Below are 22,556 nucleotides of genomic sequence, written 5' to 3'. Positions count from 1 at the left end.
CATAGAAGTGCAGTGCTCTGTGGGCCTCAGAGACATTCCAGGTTGTTAGGAAAGAACTGGGCTGATGTGGACTGGCAGGCAGGGATTGTCTGAGGTGCTCCTACAGGAAACCCCAAGTCTCTGCTCTGATGTCTGAACGCTGGTATGCCACTTCTTGCCCTGTGGCATGTTACGGCCTTTCATGGCCTTTGCACAGGGAGCACTGATGCCACCTCTCAGTGTCACTCAGCACTCAGGTTGGGGCTGGGGGACATGAGAGACCAGTGCTGGCACAGCCTGGAAATCAAGGATCTAGACAATGCTAGTTCTTCCATAGCCTATCTTAGGGCCTTGCCTGACGTGGGTGTTTCATGGTGACACCCTGACATTGTAGAAGTGTGTGTGCAGTGAGCCACCCAGAAGCCAGATGCCTGGGTCAGCAAGCAGTCAAAGATCAAGACCGGGAGGGTAGGGTGAGGTGGGACAGGTGAGGGCTTGGGATGCTGTCCTTGACTTGAGCAGGAGGCTCTGGATCGGTGCTACTGACATGAGCCACTGGAGCAGCAAAAAGGCAGAGGGCCATACGTTCGGCAGATCCCAGGATGCTGCCGGGGAAGGTAGATGTGAGGCAGGTGTGGGCACAGGAAGAGGTGAGGCTGGGCACCCTAACCGCACTGCTGCCTGTGACGCAGACAGGAGCAGGGACGTCTGCAGGCACAGAGAGCTTTCCGCTCCCAGGAAACCCAGCAATTTTCTGCCCACTCCATTTCCAAAAAAGATATACTGATTTTAAATGTCACTGGGCAGCCGTCTGGGCTCTGTTCTGAGAAGCGCTTTAGGAGGACTATAAGGTGGCACGGACACCAGCCCAACCTCCCCTGACTGTGGGAGGTCTATGCCAGGCTGAACTGGAAGGGCTCTATGGAGGATGGTCATCTCAGAGGCCTGGCTCTGGGGTCGACTGGCACAGCCTCACTGGTGGAGGGAGGAGCTCAGCTCCAAGATGAGGAGATGCTGTAGGACGGCGGGGGCCGGGGCGTCAGATTCCAGAGATGAATTCGCTTAATTACATGCATGCTCGAGTGCTTAGAGGAAGTGTACAGATGTCTGCAATTTAGTTTCAAATGCATCAAAAGAATAAAATGGACTGATGGATGGCAGAGGGATGGGTAGGAATGTCATACAGCCACAAGTGTACCGTTCCCGGCAGGATGTAGGTGGTGGATAAGTGGGCATTCACTCTAAAATTCTTTCAACTTCTTTAACTTGAAAATGCTCACAGTAACGCACTAGAGAGAAGCAGCAAGGAACAGCTTTCAGGGAGGCCCGCCCTTACTGACCAGGATGCGGGACCCAGGAGGCATGACCAAGTCCCAATGCTGGGTCGCCACCACATTTTCACTTTTCACTAGGCAGGGATATGACATGCCCTGCTGGGAGGCCAGGGCCCAGGCAGTTTTTGTGGACAGGCTCCTCTGAGCCTCAGGGTGGTCAAAGCCCCTGAGAGGCCTCTCCTTGGTGACCCCACACAATTTCCTGACCCAGTTCATCAGAAGCATACGTGTGGAGGCCTTTATGGGGATGTGGTGAGGAGCATGAGCCTCAGTGATAAAGTAGCTGTTCCTGCTCTTTGGGGATATACAAGGAGCCTAGCGGAGAGAGACTTTAGATCTCTGTATCTGCGCCTGTGCCAGCCTCGGTTTCCCCAGCTCTAAGTGAGGCCTTCCTGCAGATCTTTCGCCTTTCCTTCCCTCTTTCCACACAGGATCTAAGTTTGTAGTCCAGGCTCTGAAACATAAAAGCCTACTTCTCGGCCTCCTCAGTGCTGAGATTACAGGCCTGCGCCATTGTGTCTAGCCTCCCTGAAGCTTTGACAAGGCCGTCTGTGAGTCATAAGTTTGCTGTCCAGCCAGTCAGTTGGTAAGAGATCCCATTAGGCAAGTAGCCCCTAGAACTCCATGGCCACCCCCTAGCTACAGTAGCAACACATGCAGGTCACCCTGGTCAGTGTGCAAACAGCCAGTGACTCAGGAGACCCAGGAAGGATGGCGTCAACTTGGCCAGTCCACACGTAGCCACTGTGATGACCCATCCACTGAGCCCCCAGGCACACCCACACACCCAGCTCTAAGTGGTCACCAGAGTTTTGCTTCCTCGCCAACCAGCTGTGAACTAATTACAAAAAATTCTAACTAGTTGAGCTCCCTCTCCGAGCATATGTTCCCAATTAAGATGAACCGCAGCTGATTTTAATCAATCTTCCTTGAAGCGCCAACTTGAAGCCACTCTTCTCCTCTGGAGGGAAGGAGCGAGGAGGAGAGAGGGAGAGCAGGAAGCCGCCTGCATACTGAGCACATGGGTAAGGCTTGGGGAAGTCAAAGGCTGGCCAAGCTCTTCGGGGTTCCGGGCCCAAGCAGTCCCATTAGAGTGGCATAGGGGGACCTGGGTCTCAAAGGGGCTGTCATCAAGCGCTATGGCCAGGCCACTGGGAGAAGCCCCAGGATGCATGTTTTTTCCCTGGTGCCCGAGTGGCCCAGGTTCAGGACCAACATATAGTGGGGACAAGGTCTTTGCCCGTGATGAGAAAGTGACAGAGCGCTTGCTGAGAAGGGCTTGGGGTGTGGGGGGCGGGGCTCTAGTACAGGATTTCCTCAAGAATCCTCATTACCCCAGCCCTATAAACAAAGTGCAGGGGCTCAGATGGGAAATCAACAAGCCCAAGCCCACCCACTGTGTGTGTTGCGGGAAAGGGGGGGCCCTCTTTCCACTTGTCCAAGTCACCTATGGACTCAGTGAACAGCTCCTGGGCCACTCCTGAGACACCCCAGCCTGTTAGCCTTTCCCCCAGACCCAGTCTCTTATGTTCCAGCCTCCATCCCCGTGTGCTAAGAAGGACCTGCCACCACCCTGCCAGCCAGTGTGACGTACAGGCTGCTCAGACAAGCACTCCTGCACACACTGGATGAGCCGTGAGAAACCAATTCTGACGGTGAGGTTGGATGGGAACTGTCCCTCACCACAGGTGACCAATGCCACCTTGCAGGACCAGTTCAGCCCTGGGTACAAAACCCCTCCCTGCCCAGGTATGACAACAGCTGGGGTACACAGAGCAGACCCAGTCTGAAGCAGCCATGGCCACATGTAGTTAGCATGGGGCCCTTAAGCTGAGGTCAATGGCCTGGGAAGGAGACTTAATTATCCAAGACACAGACATTTGGCCCACCCACAAGTTTGTCTGACAGGGGTGTGGGGGACACGGGGACAGGCTGGTGTGGTGTGCAGAGGAGAATGTGGAACTCAGTCTAACTCTCAGGATCAAAAAGGTTGAGTAAATGGCTTTTGTCTTTGCTAATAAAACAGACGGCACTACCTCGCCTGGGGAGACCGCCAGTGTGAGTGGCATAGGATGAGGATGTGGCGCAGGCATTCTGGCCGTCACCCGGTCTTCCTGACACGTGCCCATCTGTGAAGTCCAGCTGAGATTCAGCACTGCTAGGGAAGAAGGTGGCTTGGGGTGTGTCAGGAGTTGGGGTGCCCTGCTATCACCTCTAGCTCTGGAAGCAGAGAGTAGCTGGGGGACAGCAAGCAACCCTGGCCCAAGAGCAAGTGGGGAAAGCCCACGCAGGAGAGTCAGGCCCTATGGGACAGCCTGGCTCTGGAAAGCCTCCTTCCTGGAGTATAAGCACAGTCTGGAGAGGTGGCAGTGGTGGAGGCTGTGGGACTGTCTAGAAATTTCTACCACTGTGAGGGCTGAAGCCACAGCTGCCTATCTGCCACCTCAGGCTTCCATGTCACTGGGTACACCACCCCTGGGCTACTGGCCATCATATCACGACGTGGGCATTGCACTGCAGGGTCAGCCTGCCACGCTGCCGAATGAAAGCTGTGGGCGTGGTTCATGTTTGCACTCAATGCCAGCCACCTTGCACTGCTCCCCACGCAGCAGGTGTGGACGTAGCCCAATAGCACCCGGCTCCCAGCAGGGATCTGCATTCCAGGTCTGAGCAGTACCAGGACACATGCTTGTGGTCCTGCAGGATGGAGAGCTTGCAAATCCCACTCTTGTGTCATCCACACAGGGCGCAGAATGCTGGCATTTCCTCCAGTTGTGCTGTCCCTGAGGTCTCAGCTAGCTGCACCGAAAGCCATTTATCACCCCATCCTGACACAATTCTGCAGCCAGGTAGCCTTGATTCACCCTCCAGCAGCCCTCGGCCCAGGACAGTGGCCCAATTAGAACAGAACAGGATGACAGGTCCTGGGGCTGGGCTTGAGTACAGCCAAGGTTCAGAACACCTCACTTCATCAAAGCTGTCACCTCTCCCATCACCAAGATTGGTAATGGGGACACGATTTGATTGCCTCTAATAGGTGCCAAGGTAAAAATCAATGGCCTGTCTAGAAGCCAGGCACTCTCGAACCTGTGGGCTTCTTGCCATGAGCAGTGTGATCAGGAGGAAGAAAACTAAAAAGAAACAGTCCAAAGCAGACAACAGTGAAGGTCATGGCCACAGGGAAATGGGAGCATTGGGCAACAGTACCAGAGAGAACAGAAAAGCAGAAAGGCCAAGGGCATGAGGAGGGCCCTGGACAATGATCCTGATAAATGGCGCGTCTCAGTCAGGTAAGGATAGAGGGACAGGAGGAAGTCCAGGGTTTCATTCACGGGAGCTGGGAGGAGTAAAGGTTGCACAGTGCACATCCCATCACCTACCTGTAGGGTAAGCCTCTCCATCTGCATCTCCAGCGCCTGCTTTTCCTGTTCCAGGCGACTCCGCTCACTTTCCAGCTCCTCCACCTTCAACCTGCAAGGAGATCATGACATGATCAGATGTCACTACAGTCCGACTCCAAGGGTAGGTCATGGCCATGGTGCTGATCCCAAGGGTGCAGGGTGGGCGGCAGTGGGTAGTACTTGTTGAAGCACAAGAACTCAAGCCAGCGGTTCTTGGCTGATCCCGCGGCTTGGCTAGAAGCTGGTAAGAAATCTCAGGGCCCTGGTCCACCACAGAGGGTGACCAGAGGCTGGAGGTGAAACTGAGAAATGGAAAGTGACCTCAGGAGTCCTCGGAATGATAAAAAGGCAAAAGAGTCCTAATGTGGCAGGGAGGGGCCTGGGGACATGGAGTCTTGCAAGCCATCAAGCCGAAGATCCAGTTGAATACACAATACACAAACCATGCCACCCAATAACAATGGAGCAAGTTTTCAAACCTGTGCACTCCAGGAACCTGAAACATAGTAGCCAGCTTCAGGGGCCAGAAAGGAAACCCATTGTCCACAGAGCACTTCAGAACTGAGCAGACAACCAAAGCAAGCCAAGGGCAAAGCTCTGGTCACTTAGAAATGTAACACACACTAAATATGCTGTTCAAAGAAAGTTGAGGAAATCAGAAAAGGCATTGAACTGGACACAGTGTATCTAAGAAGGTCAAGCTTGGAGAAAGATGTGTACGTAGGATCCAGTGTTCTTGTGAAAAAGAAATATCTCAATAGCCCAGGCTTCCAGTGCAAGAATAAAGGACGAGAATGATGGGTACACACCTGGGATCCAGCCCCCGGGAAATGAAGCAGGGGGGACCAGAAGTTCAAGGACAGTTTTATGAGACAGGATCTCACTGCATTGCCCTAGTTGGCCTGGAATAGTATATAGAACACTCCAGAGCAAGCCTAATGCATGGCCACAAGACCCAAGTTTTAGTTAGCTGAAGATATTCATTTAATAGAATGCATGCCATAAATGAAGTTGGAGACCAATGGCAGAGGGAAAGATAGAAAAATCTTAAGTAGGAGGCAATTCAACAAAATGCTCTTGCTGGGGAGATGACCTCATGAGTGTTTTCTTTGAAAGCATGAGGGCTTCTAGCCCCCAGCACCTACGTGAAAAGCTGGGTATGTGATGCACACTTGGAATCCCAATGCTGGGGAGGCAGAGACCAGAACAGTGGCTCCCAACTGTAGACTCTAGCTGAGCTGGAAGCTGGCAGCAGACTGGAGACAATGAGGATTAGGCTGTGTGCAACTGCAGAGGAAGAGCCCAGCACCAGAAGCTGATGGTTTGAAAAGCGCCACAGCAACAAGCATTCACATGGCAAGCAATTCAACCAGGGAGGAGAGCTCACTATGACACTGGAGATTCCAGAGGACAGACCCACTGACTTCACAGGATAAAGGTTGCAAAAGGATGTTAGGGACAATGGGGCACACATCCGAATACCCAAGATGACACAGGCAGACTCCTATTGATGCCACCTTCCAAGATGATTCTGAGAGAAGCAGATAAACCTTCGCCCAACACAGGAGCCAAATCAGAGGTCAAAGGTCTCCCAACCAAGTGAAGAGGGTCAAGCCAGCGGACATAAGCAATTGCTTAAGAGATTACACACTCTGCCCCAACTCAGCAGAGAAAGGAAAGAGAAGGAAGCCCTTCTTCACACGCTGAGACCAGCAGTGGGCAGACATCAAATGAAAGCAGAGTCCTTCAGAAAACCTAGGCCAAGTGGGGCCTGGTGGCACAGGCCTGCCAACCTAGTCACGTGGAGACTGACACAGATCAAGAGTTAAAGGCTTTCCGGGCCACAGTTAAGTTCAAGGACTATCTCAAAATGTAAAAAGCAGTCATAGAAAGAGGGTGAGGAAAGGAGCTTTCGGCAAGGGCCGAAAGCGCTTGCCTAACATACATGAGATCCTAGGTTCAAACTGCAAAACTTAAATTAAAACGAACATTTTAATTTATTTTATTAAAATATGTAATAAAAAATAAATTTTTTCTTAAAAAGAAGCAAATGAAACTGAGAACAGTAAACCCGGACAGATGTGGAAATGCCTGTTCACTGAAAGCTTTCCTCTCTATGGCAAGGGGGTTTGCAAACACGGGGATACAGGCATCTATCTCAACACCTAAAAACGTGCTATGTGACTCTTCAATGAGCAAGGGCAGGAAGCCCTCCTCCATGCTGCTCTCTGCTGAGATGGGAAATCCCTTCACCAAACCCATCCTCTTACACACAGAAGGCAGCAACCTCAACGAGACACAGCAGTCCTGGGCTGGGGGTGGGGTATGGACCAGGGGAGGAGGACAGCTGCAAGATTTCTTCAGGACAAGGCCTGTGAGGAAACTCGGTGGTTTATGGAGCTTGCTACCAGGCCTGATGACCTGAGTTCCAGCACATGATGGAAGGAGAGAACACACTTCCAAAAGTTATCCTCTGACTGCCACGTGTGCACCAGGAATCCTATGAGCAAGTGCGCGCACACATGTGCACGCGCAAACAGACAGACAGACAGACACACACACAAATCAATGCAATAAAGTAATTTCTTTTAATTGGGACAATGCCTGCTCTGACTGCTTCCATCTGACCAAATTGCCAAAGCAATTAGACAAGACAATGAAATACAGGCTTCCACGTTGTAAAGGCATTAAACGGCTCTATTCACAGATGCCCTGTTGATACACAAGCCCAAGCCCTGCAAAGCAGCACTGTAAAAATCAACATGTGAGAACTCTGTTGCACACTCCATCTGCCGTAGCATCGGAGAGAACAAAACATTTGAAAATAAATTGACACAAGGCAGAGTGAGATGATCCTGTAAATTCCCTAAGACCTGCAGAGCATTGCCCCACACACACACACGAGGAAAAGAAAAAAGAAAGAGAGAAAAGGAAGAAAACCTATATGTATATATAGACACTTGGAGCTGGAGAGAGGGCTTAGCAGTTACAAACACTTGCTGCTCTTACAGAGGAACCAAGTGCAGTTACCAATATCCACATAGGTTGACTAACAGCTGTCCGTAACTGTAGCGTGAGGGGATCCCATGCCCACTTCCTGACTCCACAGGTCCTGCACTCACATGCACATACTCATGCAAACACACACATATGCACATAATTACAAAATAAGAAAATGTTTATCATTGTAGATACGTCGACACTTATGTTCAGGGACAGGGAAGATTAATGGGGTAAAACAGAAAGGAAAAGAACAGCCAGCTGGGAAGATGTCCCGCCTGCCTCCAGACTCACAGCCATGGAAGGCAAAATCTAGCATGCTTGATGAGTTCCAAGTCGGATTCAAAACACCAAGGTGAACAGCTTCTGAACAACAACAACTGAGATCGTCCTCCAGCTGCTACAGACACGCAGACACACCTGCCCGTGTGCCCACAGCCCCCCCCCACACACACACACAAGTGCACAGCACATGCAGAAGCACACACACACACACAGATGAGGGAGCAGAGTAGGCTCTCGGTTCCATCTCCAGCAACACAAAATTAACAGAAGATTGCAGAAGACCCAAGGATACACAGGAAGCCCACATACAACATGAAGAGAAGTAAATTGACATGCTTCTTTCTCTTTTTCGTTGTTCCTTTAGTTCTTTCTTTCTTTCTTTCTTTCTTTCTTTCTTTCTCTCTTTCTTTATTTTTGGTTTGTATGTGTGCTTCACTAAAACAAAAGTAAAAACAAATGAGCTGGGCACGGTGGTACACACATGCCTTTCATCCCAGTACATAGGAGGCTGAGGTAAAAGGGTAAGTTCAAGGCTAGTCTGAGCTATACAGTAAAACTTCATCTTAAAAAAGAATTAGGAACAACAACAAAACCCCATATACAAACAAGCAGAGGCTGCTAAAGATGGCGGTGTGAACACAGCACTTAGGAGCAGGCTCTCAGAATGTCACTGAAGTCGAGAATAAAGGCAGGCTTGCTTCTCTGAAGCCTGACGACAGAAAATAAAAGGGACAGCATCAAACACACCCTTAGAAGTTGGAAGCTGATGGATGGGGTGGCAGTGACCCCCCCACAGCTGGATCCCCGACTATGACTGACCCCACAGGAGCTCCTACAGTACAGAGCCCTGCCAGGGGGTTCCGGAAGCAGGATGGAGGAGCGGGGAGGTTGAGCTGGGATGGGGTAGAAGGTCTTCCACAAACTTTGTGCACTTAAGAAAATGCAAGTCACAGCTTCTTCCTGTTCGGTTGGCTTTCTGAGTGAATAGCAATAGCTTCAGCAACGACATCGGTTCCAGCCGAGTTGCTTCTGTAGGCTCGCTGCATGTGTCACCTGCCACCATGACACAGCCCCACCCCAGGAGCACTAGGCTCCCTCAGGCTGTGCTTTGTAGATACACCCTGTCTTCTAGGAGTCTGATGAGTCAGCCTGGTGCCCATTAAGCTTCGGCTGGTGAGCAGCAGGGTCTCCAAGGAACCAACCTTACGGGCTTGGAGCCATCTGTCTTGGGAACATTATAAATATGATTTCACATTTAAAGTGTTCGCCAACCTAATTCTACATCTTGGTTCAGGCATTTCGTTTGTTCCTTTGGAGCAGGGTCTCAAGTACCTCAGGTTGGTCTTAGCGCATTATAGAGCCCAGAATGACTCTGAACTCTGGGTCTCCTACCTCTACTTTCCCAGGCGGGGATTACAAGCAGAGCAGCATGCAGGGGCGAGGTTTCGGTTCTGTGGGGCGTGTGGACCTGCTAGTGGAAGCTGGAGTTCCTGTGATATCCTTCAGTGGCCACAGGCTCTCCATATAGCAGTGTCCCCGTGTCATTCCTGATACCGTTCATTTGTTTCTCCGTGTACGTGTCACTTTTGTTGGCAGTTTGTCAATTTTATGGATTTTTGCCCTAGAAAAACAGCCTTTTGCTTCAGCATTTTTCTCAATTGTGTTTCTTTTTTCAAGTTCATTACCTCCTTCCTCCTCCTCATCCTGGGCTCCTTTGCTCGCCATGTCCTCCTGGTGGCGGAGCCAGGGCCTCTGCTCTGTCAGCTGGAACACTGGGTGCCGCGGGTTCTCTTCTCTCTGTGGATCTGATCTGATGAGAGTGTTTTCATCAGCGTTCACTTGTTCCTCCCCCTCTCCAAACTTCCTGTCTAATCCGCAGGCAGTTCAGAAGCATGCTGGTAATTTCCACAGGGAGATAGCTTTTCCTCTTGCATTCTGTTACTGATGTCTAGTTTGAGTTGGCTGTGGCCAGATGACATACTTTCTGTGCACCTTGGATGTGTCTGTGTGTGTGCGTGTGCGCGCGTGTGTGTGTGTGTGTGTGTGTGTGTGTGTGTGTGTGTGTGTGTGAGTGCAATTCATGTGGAAGCCAGAGAAGGACATCAGGTGTCCTGTTCTATCAGTCTCCAGCTATTCTCTTGAGGCAGGGTCTCTCACTGAGCCCCAAGCTAGGCTGGTGGCCAGCAAGCCCCAGGAATCCTCTTGTCTTATGCCACTGGAGTTTCACACAGGCATTATGCAGTCATGCCTAAATATTTACCTGTTTGAACTCAGGTCCTTGTGTTCATAGAGCAAGAGCTGTTACTCACTGAGCCATCTCTCTTGTACCTGATTCCTTAGGATTTGTGAGTGTTTGTTTTATGACCAAAGACATGGCCAATAACGGGGAACCTTCCCGGTGCATCCTAAGGGTATGGGGACAAAGGGCTCCACAAACACAGGGTAGACTCTGATGGGTGCTGGTCCATGTCTGCTCATCCTAGCAACCACAGGGAGTAGTGCGCACCTGTCACTCAGTTGCAGCCAACCCAATGCCTGCATCCCTGAGCTCTGCTCTTTAGCATAGGCAGCAGCATGGGGTCGAAAGCAGAGGAAGGCCCTCCACATTCCAAAACGGCACAGAGAAGCCCCAACACTGGTGGATGTGAGGAAGGCTCCCCTACAGGGTTCAGCTGACTCCGGCCCCCATGGGCAGAAGCTGAAGCCATGCCCTCCCAGCAGAGCACCAGCCTTGTGCTCACACTGCTGCTGCTTTGCTCTGATGGGACAGGGAGGGTAGCACTGGTGGGCACATGGCCCCTTCCAGGTCCTGGCCAACTCAAGGGGCAGACAGAGGCCACCTACGATTAGGCTGCCTCTTCGTCTTTGTGTGGCCCAGTTTTGGGTGTTTCTGTCAGTGTCTACTGCTATCAGGCACCCGCCTCCACCTCTGCCCCCTCAATCCACCAAGTATATACAGGTCTGCAGATACAGGAAGATGGACCACGAGGAGAGAGGCTGCCCAGTCCAGACAAGCCCCCCTTGTGAAGACACAATGACCAATGACAAGCTGCCCAAACAAAAGGTCTCCTGCAACTTGCTGAGCCCTCTTCTGGAGAGGGTGACCCAGCCGTGGAGTTCTTGCTTTCCCCGAGAAAGGTCAATAGGTACAGTAACCCTCGCCCCCCCCCCCAGAGTCTGGGAATGCCTGCTCAGGCTGGGGCCCCGCAGGCGGTGAACAGGGCTGGGAAAGGAGAGAGGCTGTGGAGTGTGACTAACAGGTTCTGGCCCAGACATGCAAGCCCACAGTCTACCCAGTTGCTAAACCCGCAGACATTTAGGATTTGTCAGAGCTCCTGTCTGACAGTGGAAAGTAGCGAGCCCAGATTTGTTCCAGGCGAGAGGCCCTCAGCTGCCACCACTTAGCTTTGCACTGGTGCTCCCGGCTTCATGGAAGGACCATCCAATGCCACAGGTGTGTGCAATTCAGATACAATACAAACATCTGTGCAAATTTTGTGCCTATGTGTGCATGCCTGTGGAGGCCAGAGGTCAACAACAGGTGTCTTCATCTTCCCCTCACTATCTTAACTTTTGAGATATGATATCTCACTGAACCTGGAGCTTACCAACTAGATGCGTTGACCAGTGAGTCCCAGAGTTCCTCCTGTCTCCTGCCTTCTGTCTCTACCTTCCCAGGGGTAGGATTACATACGTCACAATACCTGACTTTGACAAACAAACAAACATGGGTCCTGGGAATAAAACTCAGCCCCTCATGCTGGCATAGCAAGCTCTTTACCCATGAAACCATCGCCCCAGCCCTGGGCCCCTTATGTGTAGCCAATAGCTCTATGCAAATACACATGGCTATAGACCATCCTCACAGTGTGCTGGGTAGCAGCGGCTACCCTGCCCTGTCTTCTGCATCTGCTAGCTGGCTGTGTTTGCAGTGATGGTCTAGAGTGAAGGGCAGGCTGACCTGAGACAGGGCTTTCATGTCAACTGTCTTCCTCTGAGTCAACCACTTCAGAAGTGGCCCTCCTCAGGAGCTCATGAAGGACCAGTAGAAAAGGCACTTCAGGTTCAGGAGAGGGATCAAAAGGAGAAGAGGACTCTTGTTTCAAGAGGGCAGCCTCAATAAGCCCCCCCCCCCTTGCCCAGCTGGAGGAAAGTGAAACTTCAGAATCCACACGGTCAGTGTCCCTTCCAAGGGGAACTGGGGCAGCAACAGAGGTCTAAAGACCCGGCTCCTCAGTGGAAGTGGGCTACCCCTCTGAGTACCCTCAAGCCAAAAGACAGCACAATGGGTCCCAGTGTGGTATGCCAGCAAAGCAAGATGCCATGCATAGCACAGTCCCTTTGCTCAAGGTAACAATACACTGACTCTACTTTGGCACTGTGAGAAACCGAGGCACAATGCTACAGTGTCTGACAGAGCTGAAAGGTTGGAGAACAGGACAAGTAGAACCAAGCATGCTAGTGCCAACAAAGGTCTGTGCTGGTATTTGTTTTTAGAATATTTATTTAGTCACCTTGATACAAGCTGGAGTTATCTGGGAGGAGAAAGTCTCAGTGGAGGAACTGCCTCCATCGGGCTGACCTGTGGGCAAGTCTGTGGAGCATTTCCCTGATTTGTGATTGATATGGGCAGTGCTACCCCTGAGCAGGAAGTGCTGGAAGGTACAAGAGGAGCAAGCCACGAGGAACAAGTCAGTAAGCAGTGCTCGCCCACGGTCTCTGCTTCAGTTCCTGCTTGAATCCTGACCTGGATTCCCTTGATGGACTGGGAGAGGACTGGGACACAGAGGCCAAATACACCCTCTCCTCCCAAAGCCGCTTCTGTGGCCATGATGTCTCTCACAGCAAAAGAAAGTAAGTTCTGACAAAGGATGAGAGATGGCAGAAGACCACCACCGCCAACAGGTATAGTAAGCAGCTGTCCTTCGGGACAGGGCTCAGGAGACCCACGCCAGGCTCAGGGAGAGAAGACCTGCATGCTTGGTCCAGCCTGAGTCATCTGCCTCAAGAAGCTACCCAGAGCATGGGCTCCATTTGAGTTCACTGCACAGAAGCCCTGCTCATCTGGACCTCTTCACGCGCATGCGCCAAGCTCACAGGTGCCACCTGGACAGCCCCGGTTTCCCTCCGCTGGAAAGCAGAAGCACCTCAGAGCCGTGGGCAGCAGCCCCTGCAGATGCACGGACCTGGTTCTTAGCAGCTACACAGGCACCTCACTCACAGCGCTGTTCTCCTTAGGAGACATGTGAACAGGAGGCTTGGATCTTAGTGAGGACGATGTTAGTACCAAAGCCCCTTTTCAAAATTTAAAGTTCATCAGACCTGCAGTGTACCTGACTCTCTTCCCCACAAACCTGATGCACTCTGGCCCACACCCCCACCAACCACACAAGAGGCCGTGGGGAGGACAGGCCTTCAGACAACACAGTGCCCGTGGTATGAGGAGAATGGAGTTGCATTGGGGCCACGCACCTGGCCAACACTACGACTTTGACACTTGCCCACACCCAAATCCAAGTCCTCTGCCCACCAGCTGACACGGAGTTGTGTGGCCCTAAGAACCCTGTAGGGCAGTGACTGCAGATCAGCAGGCCCTTTACCTCATCTCCTCAGCCCTAGAGACAGCACCTCTCACCAGCACCTCCCAGTCAGAGGCAAAGGAAAGCTGCCTCAACTCTGCTGTCCTTGACTTCAGGGACCCAGAGTCTGCATGGAATATGCTTCCGGGTCCACTAGACCCACCCTTAGCCAGTCGCCCGCAAGGGTCCTTATCACAGAATAGATGTTGTGAAGCATCAGTGGCAGTGCTCGCTGTGTCTGCCCAGGAGCAGCCTCTCCAGCTTGGCTGAGTCTCACGATGAACGCTTCCCAGCACTTGGCCTGGGCACGGCTGCCTGGCCTTGCCAAGTTCCTCTGCCTGGCCTAGGCAGCCAGCAATGCCTGATGCTACAAATCAGATCATGCCATTTTTCTACTTTAAAATGCCTAATGGCTCACCATCACTCACAGAATGAAGATCACACTACTTGCCCGGGCCACACCAATTCTCCAGACACTCAGCCACGGCACCAGCACTCTCCTCTTGCACCCAGATGCATGTCCCAGGAACCCTATCTCCAGACACCAGCTCTCACAGCACCACCCATAATTAAACAGCCACAAGTCCATGTGAATAATGCCCCCATTAAGCTATGAGCTGATGAAGACAGAGTGTGTGGCTCTGCTGGCCAGTCAATTATCCACTCCGCTCTGCCCTACAGTGCACAGCACATGCCACGCTGGGACAAATGCAAACAAACAGCTCTGTGCCTGCTATCCCCGCAGAGCTACTTTCCGGGCCTGGGTCTGTATGAGAAGTACTTTGGCAATGAGAGGAAACCTCTAGCCCTTAAGAGACTTCGGACCTATACAACGAGCGCTTCTGGGAAAGGTGTCAAGAGGTAAGCCTTCCTTACTTAGACCTCAACAGCCCTGCAAAGCAGGGAGTCGGTCACCAGTCATTACCCAAAGAGAGGCAGAAGTCAGAAGAGTCTACCAAGAGCCAAGGCCAATTCCATACAGGGGCAGGACCCCCATACAGTCTCTGGGACACCAAGAGACCAGCCTGAGAAGACTGCCTCCCCTCCCCCAAGTTCTATGCCACCTCATCAAGACCCCACTCAGTGTCTACAAGGCTTTCTTGTTCCCTAGGTCCCCATAGCAGCTCCTAGGCTGTCAAGTTCTGAGTGCAAAGCAGGAGGAAGGCTTGCAGGGGGCGATCAACTCATTCTGCTGCCTCTGACAAGATGTCAGGGCAGGGGTGATGGCCATCTCACAGTCGTTTCAGGCAGAAGCTAGGACGGCAGGCCAGGGGAGAAACTGATGGCAGTTCTGGGTGTGGTGACATGTGCCTGAAGTCCCCAGTGCTGGGGAGGCAGAGTCAGGAAGACCCTAGAGCTCACTGCCAGTCAGGTCAGTTGAACTGGAGAGCTCAGTGAGAGACCCTATCTCAAGAATTCAGGTGGGGGACAGTTGCAGAAAAACCCCACCACATGCACACATATATGCATAAGCATTCACACATACATAAGCACATGGCAAAGGTGCCCTGCAAAGAATCACACCCGAAGTTTGAAGCTTGACCAGACTGTTCGTCTTTCTGGGAGGCAGTCTCTGAAAGATGCTTGCTCGCTTCCTTCAATTCACTGCTGGCTGTGTGCCCCTCATGCTAGGCTTGGTGCCTCATGTTGCTGGCAGCAAGGCAGGTCCCCATGGCCACCCTGACAGGAGTCTCTGCTCCTCTTGAGCGTGGAGAACCAAGGCTGGGGGGACAGCTGTCAGTGCTGACCTGAGACATGATACTAGAAAGGCCTAGCCCATTGGAAACAAGGGTCTCAGCAGACAACATAACAGGCAAGGTCTCTGATGGGCTCTGCTCAAGCTCTAGGGAGTGACGCATGGGCAGCCAGTGGCTGAGAGAGGAGGCCATACCTGAGTGCATCCACCTCCTCCTTGCAGAATGGGAAGCTGGTTTCAGTTGAGCTTGTCTGGGCCCTCAGCATCTTCAGCTCCATCTCCAGCTATAAGGAAACACAGGGTAAGTGGTCAGCCTATACAAAGACCCGCAGCCCAGGTCCCTGCTCCATCCCCAAAGTCCAGAAGTCTGTATTTGAACATCCCCAGGCTAGATGCCTAGTTTGTGCTGGACAGATAGGAAAGATGGTCGTCTGGCTAGACAATCCCATAGCCTAGATCCCCAGGCCACAAGGCATTCCGAGTCAGGTAAACACAGTGTTTACTTTCCCCATGCTCCTGATCCAAGATTAGGTGGGGAGACAGACAGTTGGTCATTCACACACTGAGGAGAGCTATAGAACCTCAGAGACAGAGAGGGACAATGTGAACAGAGATCACAGTGAATTACCACTGCAGGGATGGAACGTCACAGCATTTTCTACAGGGTGATATGAACTGCCTGCCTGTCCTGGGCCATGGTCTGCAGGCTACACTACACATCTGCTGGGAGGGGTGGGGTGCGGACAGGGAGCCGGACAGATCCCAGGCCCTAGAGAGTCAGGCACAGACAACACAGGCAAGCTCAATCAGCCAGGCCCAGGGGAAAGCAGATGGCTGCTCAACCAGCGGCTTCACCCGGAGCTGACCCTTGCTCTTTGCATGTCCTCAGCCCCATCCCTCCAAACAGATGCACACGGGGCCTAAGGACACACTGAACTTGACAGTTACCTAGGCAGCTGGCCAGTGAATTCCTGGGATCCACCTGTCTCCACCTCCCCAGTGCTGGGATTACAAGCCCACATTTTTGCACGAGTTCTGGGGACTGGTCTCACATCCTTGTGCCAGCACAACACTTTACTGGCTGAGCTATCGACGTTGTCCCAAGGATGGTGTCATCTTAACGTGCTGCTGACTTTTCTTCCTAACACACTGACACTGTCATCTATGGTACAGTTCCTCCATGGTGAGGCGCAAGCCACACGGTGATTACTTCCGGAGTCCTTCCCTTGCCCCCACACTCTAGCGTGGCTTATGTGCGGTGGCAGGCCTCACGGTTTTGAGAATCTGATAGAATGGCCCCTGAGAATGGCTGTGCTGGAAGTACTTCCTGTTTCTTATTGATGGAGAAGGTAACAAGACTACATGGTGCATGATGCTACAGCAAGAGCTGCGTGTGTGTGTGTGTGTGTGTGTGTGTGCATGTGTGTGTGTGTGTGTGCTCGTGCATGCACATGCATGGCTATGCACATGTAGCCTCAGTGCGGACGTGTAGTTCAGAAGACAACTTGCAGGGATTTTTCTCTCATTCCACTGTATTGTCCTGGAGATCAAACTCAGGTCATAAGGTTTGTGCAGTGTCTTTACCTGTAGACCCATCCTACTGGCCTCATAAAGAGCAAGTCCTCAGTAGTAAAGCTCCCTGGCTTTGGAGAGACTGGTCAGACACACATGCACGTACTGCAATCATGGAAACAGTTGTCTCTCTGTGTGCTTCCATGCTCCCTACAGAGTGCAGTACAGATGTCCTTGTATACCTTCAGTACTGGGAGGCGCATCTGCCCGCTTCCCGCAATGCTTTCTGGCTTGAATTCAGATGAGGCATGAATAGCTGATGCCTGCTCAGATGCTTACAAATGCCAGTGGCCTTGGCAGCCACCTGTTCCAGTTTCTTTGACTCTGAGTGGAACTCATCAGAAAGTCTTTTCCTTTTAGTAGCAGAGTTTAGCCCATTCATATCCTGCTATCTGCCTGTACTAATTTCTATTGCACTGGGCTCCCGTGCTTTCTGCCTTCTGTCTTCTGAGTGTGTTTCCTTTTGTGTGTCTTGCTATTCAGCATTTGTGCTGCTAAGTACTGCCTGCTCTATGCTGCATCCATACCTTCCTGTGATGGACTGTACCAAGGACATGTCCCATTGAATGTGTGACTAGTTATGTATGCCACCCTCCTTGCTTGGTAACTGTATACAGTTGGTGACAGTGAATGCCACATTTTCACCTGCTGGGCTGAATGCCCAAATAAAGCCTTGGGACTTGGTGTGTCTGGTGGCTCGGCTCCAACACAGTACACTTAAGACTTCTTTCCCCAGTGGGGTCAGTTGCACTCATCCCTGGGGCCCTGGACAGATGAAGGTGACAGTGGGGCTCCCCCCTTTCTATTCTGCTCACAATGGTGACTTACCACATTTCCACCTGTCCCTGGACAGGCCTCCATCACCTCCTCACATCCACAGACCATCAGAAACCCACCATGAGCTTTAAAAAACTCTATTGCTTACAGACATATAACCATGTAGGCTGCGGGCCATCTTGGTCTTTTTATTCTTGTAACCCACACCTCATAACCAGTCATAAGCTCTCTCTATTGGCAGCAGAAACCTATCAGGCCTAATCCTCTGGTGGGTCCCAAGACACAGTTAAATATGCTTCCACGTCTTCATGGTGACTTTCCATCTGCCCCACAGCTTCCCTGGCAATGGTGGAGAAGCCCTTGCTTTATTTCCTCATCTCTGTTGTACTCTGTCTCGGTGCTTCTTTCTAAACACCTGTACCCTGCACTACCCGGCACTCATGGCACTGTGGGTGTGCATATACTGCGCATTCTAACTGCTCACAGGAGCTGCAGCAGCGTCTACCACATGACAGACATGGCTCTCACAGCCGATGCTGTTCGGCCTCTGCCATGGCTCTCCCTCCATGTGCTCTGTGATCTCCTGCCTTCCTCCTGGACAGCTGCACTTCCTCACTCAGCCCTGTCATTGCTGCTCTGGGCCTACACATGTCCCAGGTTCTAAGTACAGTTAAATTCCACTTTCTGACAAACTGTGAGCTCGGGGTCAACTTCTTTGCCTATGGATTTCTCCATCCTGCTCCCTAGCCTCCTTCCTTTGATCTCCTATCAGAGCCAGCTCCATACCTGAGGTGGCACGGAAGGGAGAACAGGCCTCTTACTTTTCTAGGAGTCAATCTCACAAGCTCGCTACAGGTACAATTAGAACCACTGCTTCCTCCACTGAGACTCAAGACTCACTTTCACAGCAAGCGTGGCCTGCGTCTAGCCATATCAACAGGCACCCTAGTGCCCACTGTAGTCCTGTGGACCAGGACAGCACCTGAATCCTGCTCTAAGGAGGTAAGGCCTGACGGGCCACTGTTGCAGCCTAAGGTCTAGGACTACCTGGCAGGAAGCGTCTCACCAGCAGGTAAGTTACCTGATCCTCCCCTTCCCAGGGTCTTTTCCCGAAGCCTCTACCCTACCTTCCCCTGGCAAACAGTTTTATGCAATCCATACAAATGCCGGTCCTCCACCAGAGGCCATGTGCCTCCTGCTTGTAGCTTGGTTCTCCTCTACTTCTACTTTGGCAAAACAGAAGTTTGCCTTTTGTTCTGATTCCTGTTATTTCTGCATGGTCTGCAGGGAAGGAGTGGGAAGTGCTGGCTCACACCACAACATTCAGACCAAACATTTGCATCCGCAGCCTCAGGTTTATGCTCAACAACCGCCACCCCCACCCCCACCAATTCTCTTTCCCTACTGAACCTGCACCAGGTTCCTAGCCACTACCTGGTGGTTGGCCCACCAGCCTCACTGTTCAGCACTGACTTCCACTTTGGCCACTCTTCTTCTGACCCACAGCATAAGCCAATGATTGGAGCAATAAGTCCATGCTGAGGTTCTGACCTAAAGTCACCTCAAACCCAGCTCTTCAAGATGCCACCTCCTTCAGGGGCAGCACACTAAGTGGGCTTCATTTTTATTATTTGCAGTGTTAGGGACAGAACCTAGGGCTCTACCAGTGAGTCACACCTCAGCCCCTCACTGGGGGATTCTAGGCAGGGGCTCTCCCACTGAGCCACACCCCAGCCCCTCACTGGGGGATTCTAGGCAGGGGCTCTCCCACTGAGCCACACCCCAGCCCCTCATTGGGGGATTCTAGGCAGGGGCTCTCCCACTGAGCCACACCTCAACCCCTCACTGGGGGATTCTAGGCAGGGGCTCTCCCACTGAGCCACACCCCAGCCCCTCACTAGGGGATTCTAGGCAGGGGCTCTACCACTGAACTACACCCCAGCCCCTCACTGGGGGATTCTAGGCAGGGGCTCTACCACTGAGCCACACCCCAGTCCTCACTGGGGGATTCTAGGCAGGGGCTCTCCTACTTACCCCTCTACCTTGCCCAAGACCTTTCCCTTCACCACCAATACTTCAAACCTGTACACACCCACACATTCATATCCTGTCTCTGACATATATGCCCAGTGTAACCACAGTCCTCCTATCACACATTTGTCCTATAGTGTGTCATGACAGTTTGCCATCACCTAGTTTTAGGCCTAGGACCGTGGCTTCATGAGGCAACTCCTGTCCTCCCTTTTGGGGGCATCTGCTCCTTTTCAGCCAATGGAAGCAGACTCAAATTTGGGACTAGTAGACAAGGGAAGAAGGAGAGAAATCTAGTTGTGCATGAATGTTGTAGCCTGTACCTATTTTCTACTTCACTGAGGAAAACCTGGGTCTAGAGTCAGTTATAAAAACAAGAAAACATGGGACTAATTGGATTGCATCTTCAGGGACCCTGCCAAATGCCTCAAACCACGGGCCAGATTCCAAACTCATCCTGCTAAAAGGATTTCACACACAAAGTGCTTTTTGGAGGGTTCTTTTGCAGCTGAGCAGTGGGCCCCAATGCACATGCCTGCCAAGCAAGGGGGGAACGAGGTGAAGAGGAGCCCTGTGCATGCTGGGTGAGGGTTGCTTCACCACCTGCTGCTGCCCCATCTCCTGTTTTGTTCAAACCGTCAAATTGTCCCAAAGAGACTGGTGCTGCCCACTCTACTCTCCAAGACCAGTGGGCACATGAGTGCTCTCCCCTTTGGCACTCTTCTGGCAGGGCAGGCACTGCTCCTGATATTCTCTATACCCGGGTGTAGCTGGACACCAGGCTCTGGGGACAGCCAGCATACATCTCTTCGTCGGCTATGCTTGTTTATAATGGGGCTGGGGATGCTGCCTGCTGCCTGCTGCCCATCAAAACTCTGTGGTTCCTCGAGAGCAAACATTCACCCAGGTCTGCGAGCAATAGGTAGAAGATGAGGATGACTGCTCTTCCTAGCTAGGCCCTCCACTTTCAGGCTCCTATTCCAATGCTGTCTTCCTTATTGCATACCATGTAGGCTCCAGGGCTATAGAGCAGAGAGCAGGGAGGTATCCCAGGCCTGGCAGGAGGGTATCTCAGGCCTGGCTGGATAATATGATGATGGACACACTAGTCCCTAAGGTGGGGTAGGATTCACTCTAAACCAGGGCAGGGAGTCTGCCACTGACCTGAGCAAATGACAGAGACTTTTCTGGGCCTGTGTCTTTTTCTATCCTAACAGCCCCACCAGAGACTACTACAGAATCTAAACAGTGCATCAGTGAGACCAACAAGCCTATCAGACCAAACTCCAAAATGCCAGTCCTGCTGCTGTGCCCGAAGACCCTTTGACCTCCTCTCTCCTGTCCCATGTATCTATGCTGCCCACTAATATATCAGGCACTGAAACTGCACACATAAGTGGGGAATGGTGGTACATGCTGTAATCCCAGCACTTGAGAGGTAGAGAAAGGAGAACCAGCATCAGCTATGTAGTGAGTTTAAGGCTAGCCTGGGCTCATGGATACAAAATATCCAGGGTAGAACCCGCATCAGCTTCTGCTATCAAAGCATCCTTACACTTCATGCTGGCACACCTCATCACAGGTGCAAGGATGCACCACACTCCTCCTTTGGACCAGGGACACGATGTGATGTTAAAACCCTAACTTTTGTCAGGTTCTGCTCTTCCCTACTCTGTTCCTCATCTGAGCTCTCATGGGCACAGCCGGGCAGAGGCTGAATGAGAGGAAGTGCAGGTGACCTCAGGGTTTGGCTTTACTGAAGCCGGCAGGCCTGGTGGGGCAACATTCTCCTCAGGACATTTTTGTGATCTCCAACTCCTCGGTGTGGAGAAGGGACACCAATAGGGTCCCCGTTCTAACAGCTGGATGAAGTAAAGAGTCTTGGGTCTCTGCTTGGGCCAGGTCAGGTCTGAAGGAGTGAAGAGGGAACCACAGGGTGAGCACTGTCTCTGTGGGAGTCTTAGAATCTAACTTCAATCGGGCTGCCGTACAGGAAACCTTGGTTCAGGTGGAGCAGGCAGAGCTTGGGTCTCCAGATCTGAGTCAAAAAAGTGATCTACAGTATCACTGTAACTCTGTAAACACTGCCTGGGGGTGTGACTTGGGGACAGAGTGCATGCACAGCACTGGGCTGGATTTCCATGCACGGGGGGGGGGGGGGGGGGGAATTAACAAAACAAAACACCACCTAAAACTGTTTTTTGTTTTGTTTTGTTTGTTTGTTTGCTTATGCCAAAATTCATAGGGAACTGCAAGGGATTCTGAATAGTCAAGATGATACTGACGGGGTGCAATGGCTATTTTCTTGTTGCTACAACAAAATCCCTGACAAAAGCAACTTAATGAAGGAAGGTCGATATGGCTCACAGTCTGAGGGTACACAGTCCATCGTGGTGGAAGAAGCTTGAGCAGAGGTGTGAGGTGGCTGGTCACATCATATCCACAGTTAGGAAGCAGGGAAAGAAAGGCACTGGTGCTCAGTCCACTTTCTCCTTTTAATTCTGTCCAGGTCCCTGGCCTAGGGAATGATGCCGCTCACATCTGGGTGGTCTCCCTCCCTGAGTTAATCCAATCTAGAAACTCCCCAAGACGAGCATGCATGGAGGTTTGTCTCCTGGGTGATTCTACAGCCTGTGAAGTTGACAATCAGATTTAATCACATTGCAGGGGTGGGGACACAAAGTTGGAAGGTTCACATCAACCTAAGGACACAAAGACAACTTAGGCACTGGCATAAAGAAGAAACCACAGGCTGAGCTAGAAGCAAGTCCAGCAATGAACACAAACTAGCATGGCCAGCTGGTCATCAATGGGAGACCTACAATGAGACTACAGAGCAGGGAGAGGACAAGTGGACATACATGCACACACAGGAGTGAGGCTGGAGCCCTAACTCATGCCA

The 22,556-nt window shown here is 51.8% G+C and overlaps 1 protein-coding gene across 2 annotated transcripts in view; it reads right to left on the bottom strand.

The window, feature by feature from the left end:
* Mad1l1 (mitotic arrest deficient 1 like 1) overlaps nucleotides 1-22,556 on the bottom strand; it is a 317,552-nt gene that overhangs the window by 96,919 nt on the left and 198,077 nt on the right. For both annotated transcript variants that reach the window (XM_048436907.3, XM_085683370.2), the window contains 2 exons: nucleotides 15,470-15,558; nucleotides 4,694-4,784 (listed from right to left, as the gene is read on the bottom strand). In XM_048436907.3, the coding sequence (XP_048292864.3) occupies nucleotides 4,694-4,784; nucleotides 15,470-15,558 (180 nt within the window). The remainder of the gene's footprint in view (nucleotides 1-4,693; nucleotides 4,785-15,469; nucleotides 15,559-22,556) is intronic.

The sequence above is a fragment of the Myodes glareolus genome, chromosome 2 (assembly GCF_982192425.1).
Source record: "Myodes glareolus chromosome 2, mMyoGla1.1, whole genome shotgun sequence".
NCBI lineage: Eukaryota > Metazoa > Chordata > Mammalia > Rodentia > Cricetidae > Myodes > Myodes glareolus.
This window is presented reverse-complemented; position numbering and strand designations above follow the sequence as displayed.